General features: G+C 38.2%; 1 protein-coding gene across 2 annotated transcripts in view; it reads left to right on the top strand.

The window, feature by feature from the left end:
- The first annotated feature begins 840 nt into the window (after window positions 1–840).
- The window catches only part of LOC132117471 (mitogen-activated protein kinase kinase kinase kinase 2-like), a 30962-nt gene continuing 21407 nt past the window's right edge, over window positions 841–10395 (top strand). Inside the window, exons 1-12 of one of the 2 annotated variants that reach the window (XM_059526774.1) lie at window positions 841–1069; window positions 2571–2628; window positions 4790–4880; window positions 4968–5032; window positions 5336–5391; window positions 6086–6133; window positions 6267–6309; window positions 6426–6498; window positions 8039–8170; window positions 8579–8641; window positions 8731–8812; window positions 8925–9035. In XM_059526774.1, coding sequence (XP_059382757.1) covers window positions 977–1069; window positions 2571–2628; window positions 4790–4880; window positions 4968–5032; window positions 5336–5391; window positions 6086–6133; window positions 6267–6309; window positions 6426–6498; window positions 8039–8170; window positions 8579–8641; window positions 8731–8812; window positions 8925–9035 — 915 coding nt within the window. In that variant the 5' untranslated portion in view covers window positions 841–976. The remainder of the gene's footprint in view (window positions 1070–2570; window positions 2629–4789; window positions 4881–4967; window positions 5033–5335; window positions 5392–6085; window positions 6134–6266; window positions 6310–6425; window positions 6499–8038; window positions 8171–8578; window positions 8642–8730; window positions 8813–8924; window positions 9036–10395) is intronic. The other variant, XM_059526773.1, reaches the window with a different exon arrangement.

The raw sequence follows: 10395 nt of genomic DNA, 5'->3' as shown, positions 1-10395 counted from the left end.
AATGCAGGATCATTACCTTTAATCAGACATCACACATATATGGCTTATCAAGGCCAAATATGATAAACATATTATAAATATAAACAGGAAGGTGAATAAATAGGTGTGAACAAATAGGAAGTTGTCAAGTCACTCACAACTATATAACAGTCTCAAGAATGTTTATGTTGTTATATATTGTATATGTATACGTCGAAGAACCTGTAGATGGCACTCACAAACTATGCACTTTCAAACAAGTAGCCTATGTAGTTATTTAATAAATTGCAAAATAAACAATTGTATAATTTTAATAAATAATTGTTCAAGTTAAAGGAAAATATTGGTTAGTTATATTTGTGATAAATGACATTATTCAATATCTATTATAACATATAATATTGATGTCTTATAACACTTAATTTTTGTTGTCCATGTTTTAAGGTTTGTAATGGAAATGTAAGATTTATTTATTTTTCTCATTCAAAATGTTATTTATGTCTTATAGAACACAGTTGGCATACTATATCTGATTACAGCCAAATAAGAAACTAAAAGTACAATAGTATAGTGCCTTTTGTCCTCCGTGTTTAATTTAATGTAAACTAAAATAATGCTAAACTCTCCCTCTGATAATGTAACGTCATGCAGGACGCGTTATTGTGTGCGTTACGTAACGTCTGCGCTATTTTATAAGTTGTCTATCGAATGTTTTTTTGTTTTGGAAACGTTGCGTTGTTAAAGACTTCCTGTCAAATTAGACATCTGAACGCGTCTTTAGACCCTGGCGTCATACTGTTGCGCTCTTGCGAACGCGTCTTAAACGCGTCTTGCGTGAACGCCCCTGTCAAAGAGATGCGTTTGTGTCATCACTGCCATGTTCACTCGAGTGCACTTGTTACGCGGAGGTTGAGGAAGTCGTGGCACTTGGATGAGTATCATCCGCTCTTGATGTAACGTTGGTACCGAGAGAAAACGAGTCAAATGCCGCGCTGCGATGGACGCGATCGGAGTATCGCACGGGGATCCGCTCGATGACTATGAGCTGATACACCGCATCGGCAGCGGGACATATGGAGATGTGTATAAGGTAAGAAAACGACAGAAAGTTACATCAGAAAAACGATTTCCGTGAATATGTAGTGCAGATAAAGCTTTAAGGCTCTTGTGTTTGTGCCAGTGATGCAAAAATGTTGCAAAAATACAATAACTAAGTTAAAGTTTTCATCCTAAAACCAAAGTTATTTAATCTTTCTGACATTGTTTGTATGCATGCATACATTTATATCTGTGTGTGTGTGTGTGTGTGTGTGTCATGATAATAGTGGCTAACACGTCAGTCACCACATTTTTAATCTTTGGATAATCATGCCTTGCTGCAAGCTCTGTTTGGTGACATATATCTGGTTTGTTGTTGGTGCAAAATTGTATATCAGCAAATTTAAGTCTTGTTACAGTTTCTTGACAAATGCTGCGTCTTAGTATCTTGTATCTAGTTACATTTGCAACATTGCTGATTGTGCTTGCATGTCATATCCTTGCTGTGTAACATATTATGCATTTGAATTAACATGTTGAAGGAACTCTTAATAACTTTCGAGTGATTTGTGCACTGACTGTCTTACCGTGTTACTCTACTATGACTAAAGTTTTCACACCCCATTGACTTTGATGTTCAGTGACGCCCGTGTGACGCTGACATGTTTAACACCATAAAAACATGAGATTCCAAATATATTGTGGATTTCTTCCTTATATAAAAAAGAAACCGTGATACCAAACTTGAATTAGCAAGTGGAGTTTGTAATGGTGGTATACCGTGCAACAGAAATAACCGTGTGAAAAACATCTAGTTGCATACCAGGAAGCAAACAATAAATAGATTCGCAAACTCTGTATGTGCATTTGGTCTCTGTGAAATGTTTCCAACAGTGGCCTTGTGCCCTGATTGGGTGGATTGTCCACTTATAGCACCCTGCCTGAACAAACACGCATCATGGCCTTGATAACGGAGAAAGACACATTACAGGATGTGATTTGGTTCAGCAGGAAAGAAAACAGGAAATGAGCCCTGCTACTTTTTTTCATCTCTACTTCACCTTTCCAGTGTCTGCTGAGCCACTGCTGGTTCCCATGGTTACGGGCATACAGCCTCATTTATTTATTTATCTACTGACACATGATGTGCCTCACAAGTCATATGAGGTTTGAGCAGATGCAGACCACTTGACTTGCTGTTGTGAATGAGACAATCGCATTTCTTTCATTGGTGAAATATTATAAGGCCTTTAAAAAGTATAACTGAAACCAGGGCTGATTTGAAAGCGGTAGCATGGATTTGTCAGTGGATCAAAATACGTGTGGCTCTTTATGCACTGGATTTTTGAGAAAAGTAAAACTGGAAGCACTGGAACTTGAAAGTGGAGTGACACAATAATGTTGTGGTGGCTCGATAAAAGCGATCTTTCAAAAGAACCAGGAGGAATTTTGTCAGTAACTGTCTGATGCAAAGGTCTGATGTCAACATCCATTGGTTATTTGTAGAAGCATTTGATTTGCATAACCACTAACTTGTTTCTCTGTCTTTCTAGGCCCGTAGCATAAAGACCTCAGTCATTGCAGCTATTAAAGTGGTCAAACTAGACCCTGGTAAAGTCATAAACCATTTGTCATCAAATTTTCTTATTTGCATTTTACTGATATGATGCACACCATGTATTGACCTTTTCAGTAGATGTGGGTACAAGTGTTATCTAAAGAGGCTGGAGTTATGTCACATAAGTAAAATACAATTTCATTTTATGAAATGTAAACAAAGTTGATGAAACTGAATATGTTCTATGCAATATTCTTTATCTAGCAACTTTTCAGATACACTGTTTTTATTTTTTTCTTACAGGCATACTTACACTTTCGTACAGTGTCACACTTCATTTCAGAACACATTTTTAAAAAAAGAAATCTCCAGTTCCTTAAAGGATGGTCTGCAGTGCTTGAATAGTGACACAGTAACTAACAGTGGCTACTTTTACATGCACACTTTTTGGTTGAATTGGACTGAATTCAATACGATTGATGAATTTGATTGTAGTGTTTACATGAACACTAAATAAAGTGATCGGGTTGATGTGCGCGTTTATGTCACAAGCTTCAAATTGGAATATATGTTTTTGACATGCGCAAACTGCTCAAATAGTCAAAGTGAAAGTGACATATAGATAATATATAGTTTTCTCACTGTTTGCAAATAATAACCACTCTCCTACACAGTTTCTTTATTTGTTTTTAACAGCAGAATTAATATTTACCCATTTATGGATAAATATACATATAAACCGCTGTGCTGTGCTGCTCAATCAGCATCATTTAATCATGCAAAAAAAAAGCCCCTCCTGGGCCCAAAACGGGTTGCCTGTGGATAAGTATCCAAAACAAGGTTGTCCTGCTCCACTTCACAGTTGCCGAGAGAAAGGAGAGTTTTATAATGACAGGACACGCATTTATACAACACTTTATTCAAAAGGAAGAGCTGTTTTTACCGTGCGTCATACGTCATTACGTTATTTTTGTGCATACATTGTTTCATTGCACATGCGCAGTTCTTTCAGTTTCATCGTTCAGTCAGATCGAGTTTTTACATCCACGCTCAATCGTATTGGAAGAGGAATAACCCCCCCCCCCCCCCCCCCCTTCAATCCGTTTGAAATTTCATTCAGATCAAGCTCAATCGGATAGATTTAAGTGTTTATATGAACCTTTTTCAATCCGCTTGCGCCGTCAATCCGATTACAAACAGATTATTTGGGTGCATGTAAATGTAGCCAGCGGCAGTTCTGAACAAGGCCTCTGTGATGAGTGGGGCAGGGCAGAGAGCCGTGAGAACAGAGCGAGGCCGGTGGAGTAATTGAAAATGAGCGACACCTGCACCACTCACCAGTCTCGAGTCCCACAGAGGAGCTCTGGAGGGAACAGGGCCGACTCCTCCTCTCCCTCTTGGACGACAGCCACCACTCCTCGACCTATGAGAGTGGCAGCAAGCTCTACGCCCCATCCTCATCAGCACCACCGCCTCGGGCAGCCACTTGTGGTCTCCTTGCCTTCCTGCTGCCCGATCTCCTCAGCACCGCAATCCCTACAATCCCCCCGGCTTTCAGCACCAATGTAACAAAGTAAAAATGTTTGTGAGGCGTGAAGAAGGACGAAATAAACACAAAACAGCTTGACAGCCCCTCACGAATAACTGAACAAAACAACTTGACAACTTGACAGCCCCTCCCGCACAAACAGAACACAAAATAAAACCCAGGCCTGGTCCTCTCTCCCCCTTCACTGTCATTACTCCTCCTTTTATCCTTCCGGAGCTCCTCTGTGGGACTCGAGACTGGTGAGTGGTGCAGGTGACTCTCATTTTCAATTACTCCACCAGTCACGCTCTGTTCCCACGGCTCTCGGCCCCGCTCCACACATCACAGGCTTAAATTAAGTCCAGTCAACTCCTCATGTTAATTGGCATGTACAGTATTTTATGTTACAGTAGTTCTTTGTTTCCAAACTTCTGAGCACTGACATTTTAAAACTGAAAATGGTTGAGAAAGGCCCATAATTGCAATTTATATATATTTTGAATATATTTGAAGAGACCTAGAATATCATCATTTAGGATGTAGATTCAGTCTAACACTGAATTCTTCACTACATCATCTGAGTCTCTGCTCTGTCTTTTAATCCTTGTGAATCCTGCTGTGATGTTGAGGTGTTACTGATAACAATGTACAATTACGGACGAGACCCCTGTTTCTTTCTCTGTCAGGTGATGACATCTCAAGCATTCAACATGAAATAACCATGATGAAGGATTGCACTCATAAAAACATCGTGGCCTATTTCGGCAGCTACCTCAGGTCAGCCAAGCAAGAAACTAATACTGCAGTTTGCAGCAAAAAAAAAATGTGAAGAAAAACTAACAACAACTTCTTCTTATTGCACAGAAATAACAAGTTATGGATCTGCATGGAATTCTGTGGAGGAGGATCATTGCAGGATATTTATCATGGTAAAGTTGGCATGTATCTAATGAAATGTTACATGTTATATGAATGTATATCATTTCAATTGCTGTACATGGATGTTGCAGAAAATAGATAGTCAGTTATTTTTTGCTTAGTTTATTGGATAAAGAAAGCAAAGCTGAAGTCACGATGTTTAATGGTTTCAGAAGCATGTCTTCAAATATGTAATTTCCGTTTGACGGGGGATGGAGTTTGCGGTTTCTTCTGTTGTTATTTATATTGCCTGATAGAGGATTAACGCTCATGTGATGTTTGTGAGTCTAAATGAGGTCATTGTGTTTCTGCAGTCACTGGTCCTCTGAAAGAGAGACAGATAGCTTATGTGAGCAGAGAGACACTTCAGGTGAGGCTGCTTTCATGTCTTACATCATGTTTTTTTTTTGTTTTTCATGAGGTAATCAGTTATGTTATTTCGAAATTATCCCAGTAATTTTTTGTTGTTGTTGTATTCTTTCCTTAAAGGCACAGTTCTCCCCAAAATTAAAATTCTGTCATTGTTTACTCCCCCTCACGTTGTCCCAAACCTGTATGAATTTCTTTCTTCTGCTAAACACAAAAGAAGATATTTTGAAGAATGTGGGTGACCTAATAATTGCTTGTCCTCACTGTCTTCCAAAGTATGGAGAGAAAAAAATGCTGTGGAAGTCAAATGGGAAACAGAAACCTGTTTGGTTACCAGCGTTATTTTGAGTGAACTATCCCATTAAAGCATTTCACATTACGCTTGACCCTTTTTAAAGGGATAGTTCACCCAAAAATGAAAATTGGCTTTCTTTCTCTCTTGAGAAATATCTTGGTGTTTTATTTTTTTTTCTATACAGTGGAGGTCAGTAGACTCCAAAATGATTCGGTTCCCATTCTTTTTCCAAAGGGGGCTAAAATCAGAGCTAATCCTGAAATGCTGTGCCAAAGGTGTACAACAGTATAGTGCTAAAATTGTGTGGCGAGTTGTTTAGCAAAAGATAATGAAATGTTAAATGTTTATATACAGCCCATTTGTGCCATTTCTTTGACAAGTGATTTTTGCTGGTTTACAGGGACTACATCATCTCCATGAAGCGGGAAAAATGCATAGAGACATAAAAGTAATTGCTTATAACCATGTTTGATATACATTAGTAGAGTTCATCTGTACATGAGTGAGTTTCCTCAAGCACAATAGCGCATGTGAGATGATAGCGTGGATGTGCTCATTGTGTCATTCTTGGTTGACCACAGGGTGCCAACATCCTTTTGACAGAGCGAGGAGATGTCAAACTAGGTCAGTTTGGGTTTACCCCTGTCTAAGACCCTCACATGTAAACACACATATGCATGTATTAACTAATACACCATAAATCTCTTAAATGTGGGCTTTGTCTCCCCTCTGTCTGGCAGCGGATTTTGGAGTGGCAGCTGAGATCAACGCATCTGTTGCGAAGAGAAAGTCCTTTATCGGGACACCATACTGGTGAGATATTATACTTTTGTAAACAGTGTGCTATTGTTGTTGTTGTTTTTTACAGTACCATTCTGCAATTAATTGATCGATCGTGGTATTATAATATGTAACAATTTAAAATAACTGGTTTCTACTTTAATATATGTTTTAATGTAATTTATTCCTGTGATACAAAGCTGATTTCTCAGCATCATTACGCCAGTCTTCAGTGTCACATGACCATACTGAGATTAATCCAATATGCTGATTTGGTGCTTAAGAACCATTTCTGATTATTATCACAGTTGATGTTTGTGGGAACAGTGATCCATTATTTTCATAATTCTTTTTCAGTAAATCTCACTTTTGATCAGCTTAATACATCTTCACAGTAAAAATATTAATACACCTACCCTAAATTCAAATGGTAGTGTACGCAGCCATGATGTTGTAATTGATGCAGTATGTGTCTGGCATTGTCATGTTGGAAAATGCAAGGTCTTCCCTGAAAGAGACAATGTCTGGATGGGAGCATATGTTGTTCTAGAACTTGGATATACCTTTCAGCATTGATGGTGCCTTTCCAGATGTGTAAGCTGCCCATGCCACACACACTCATGCAACCCCATACCATCAGAGATGCAGGCTTCTGAACTGAGCGCTGATAACAACTTGGGTTGTCCTTGTCCTTTTTAGTCCGGATGTCATGGTGTCCCAGTTTCCAAAAAGAACTTCAAATTTTGATTCGTCTGACCACAGAACAGTTTCCACTTTGCCACAGTTCAATATAAGTGAGCCTTGGCTCAGAGAAAACACCTGCGCTTCTGGATCATGTTTAGATATGGCTTCTTTTTTGACCTATAGAGTTTTAGCCGGCAACGGTGAACGGTACAGTGGTTTGTGTTCACTGACAATGTTTTCTGGAAGTATTCCTGAGCCCATGTTGTGATTTCCATTACAGTAGCATTCCTGTATATGATGCAGTGACGTCTAAGGACCTGAAGATCACAGGCATCCAGTATGGTTTTCTGGCCTTGACTCTTCCACACAGAGATTGTTCCAGTTTCTCTGAATCTTTGGATGATATTATGCACTGTAGATGATGATAACTTCAAACTCTTTGCAATTTTTCTCTGAGAAACTCCTTTCTGATATTGCTCCACTATTTTTACGCCGCAGCATTGGGGGAATTGGTGATCCTCTGCCCATCTTGACTTCTTAGAGACACTGAGAAGCTCTTTTTATACCCAATCATGTTGCCAATTGACCTAATAAGTTGAAAATTGGTCCTCCAGCTGTTCCTTATATGTACATTTAACTTTTCCGGCCTCTTATTGCTACCTGTCCCAACTTTTTTGGAACGTGTAGCTCTCATGAAATCCAAAATGAGCCAATATTTGGCATGGCATTTCAAAATGTCTCACTTTCAACATTTGATATGGTATCTATATTCGATTGTGAATAAAAAAAAACATTTATGAGATTTGTAAATTGTTCCATTCCATTTTTACTCACAATTAGTACAGTGTCCCAACTTCTTTTATATTTTACTATGATGATCTTTCCTCAGGATGGCCCCCGAGGTTGCGGCAGTGGAAAGGAAAGGGGGTTATAACCAGTTGTGTGACATCTGGGCAGTGGGTATCACAGCTATTGAACTAGCAGAGCTGCAGCCGCCCATGTTTGACCTACACCCAATGAGGTGTGAACACACACACACACACACACACACACAAATATACACATTTGCAGCTCCTTTCAAAAGTACTGACACCCTTTGAGAGCAGTCACACTACAAAATACATTCCCCTTTGTTGAAGGTGCTGTCAGCGATTTCTTTTGTGCTATCTTTATCTCCGTTTACACAGTCTGAGCCAGTCAAACCTTGACCCCTTGGCAAACCCAAAACATGCTATTCCAAAAAAAATAGCTTACACCACCATTAATAATGTTTTCACATGCTGCAAAAAGTGATGTAGCCTAGCAGAAAACTCAAACAAAAAGACACAACGTTTCATAGACATTGCCCTTTAGGTTAAAAGGTTGAAATGAGATTTGGCGGAGGGTTGGGCGGCAGAGAACACAAACGTTTCTGTTGTTTTGCCCTCAGAGCTTTGATGCTGATGTCCAAGAGCAGTTTTCAGCCTCCCAAACTCAAAGACAAGAGCAAATGGTAATATGCATGAAATGTACCTGTTGATTGTCCTCAAATAACAAAATATTTAGCTTGACCATTTCAGTAAAAATATGTTTATTTCTCAGGTCCACAGAATTTCACAACTTCGTCAAAATGGCGCTCACGAAGAGCCCTCGGAAAAGACCGACAGCAGAAAAACTCTTACAGGTACATGCTAACCATATCTGTGTTAAATATCATTTTACTCATGTAGGGCCTCTCGATGCTGTTCTTATTACTAAACTGACTTATTTATTTTTCCCCCCTCTGTGTTTTTCAGCATGCTTTTGTCACGCAGCTCCTCACGCGTAACCTTGTTATAGAGCTGCTGGACGCCGTCAATAACCCTGATCTGCAGCAGACACACACTATGGATGAGAGTGACCTGGAGGTGAACTGAGCGCAATGAAGATAAAACAGTGAAAAGATTTCATTTCAGACCACTTTAGATTAAAGCTAAAGTGTGTTACTTTCTCCCAAGGACTAGGCTGATTTTGTGAAAAGTGTCAAAACTGTGGTTTGTTTGAGCGGTCTTATATCTCCATCATATTTAGAAAAGCTGTTTGGAAACAGGATCAGTGACATAATGCTCATTGGTTTATCCAAATCTATTAATTTCTTCAAAAATATAACTGATTTTGAAACTATTTTCAGAAATATCATACAACAATCCTAATATCAAAATGAAGAAAAAAATTTAACTCAAAAATTTAACTAAATTCATTTCTTGATTTTTTTTTAATAATAATAATAATAATATGATAATTTACAATTATTACAATTAATAATTATAACACGGCAGTGGTGTGGTATAACAACCAAAATAATGTATAGATGTTGAAACAATAATTTTTATAATTAATACCTATAAAATCATCAGATAAATGTGTTATTTGCTGTACAAAAGACAACTTGAAAAATATACATTACTATATAAAAATATACATATGTATATTTAGCATTTTTGGAAACAAAGACTGAGGTCTGAACACGTTTTCAAAATATACAAAATCTATTGTTTATTATTACAAATCAAGTTATTACTTTTGACTTTTACAAGTTTACAAGTCATTTTTTATTATTTATCTATTTATTGAAAAACCATGTAAAAACTACATGAAATCAACATTAATGCAAAGCATACATTTCTTAAAACTCATTTGTCATTGACCCAGGAATCATTATTTTTGCTGCTCTGTTTGGTGCCACAAATGGTACAAAGTATACACACTTCACTTTTAATACTCAAGCAATCAAACTCCAAAATGATGTATAGACAACTTTTTTTTACATAATTTTGTACATCATGAATCCATTTTCCAAACCGTGTTTTTGTCTTATCCTGAATCACTAAGGTACACCTATAATATTTTTTTATATTCAGACTATTTCAGACTGGGTCTGGTAGGAACCGCTGCGGAGTAGCCCAGTACCTGCGGGATTCATCATAGACATAAACAGAGAGAAGTAGCTCCAACTACAGTGTTCTTCTGCAAGATGCATGCAGTTCTGTTTATTAACTGCTAGAGCAGCAGAAGTTATGGACTGCAGCTTTAAGCTGACATGTGACATTTTTTAACATTACTTCTCTGTACTGTGGATGTTTACTATAAGGCAGAGGTCTTCAACCCTGCTCCTGGCGACCCACTGTCCTGAAAAGTTCATTTCAGCCTGCTTCAGCACACCAGCCAGTGTTTTCCAAGTGATCCTGAAGAGCTTGATTCGCTGATTCAGTGTGTGTTTGATTAGGG

Source organism: Carassius carassius, chromosome 36 (genome assembly GCF_963082965.1).
Source record: "Carassius carassius chromosome 36, fCarCar2.1, whole genome shotgun sequence".
In the NCBI taxonomy this organism is placed as follows: Eukaryota; Metazoa; Chordata; class Actinopteri; order Cypriniformes; family Cyprinidae; genus Carassius; species Carassius carassius.
Note: the sequence above shows the minus strand (reverse complement) of the source record. Positions and strands in the feature narration are given on the sequence as shown.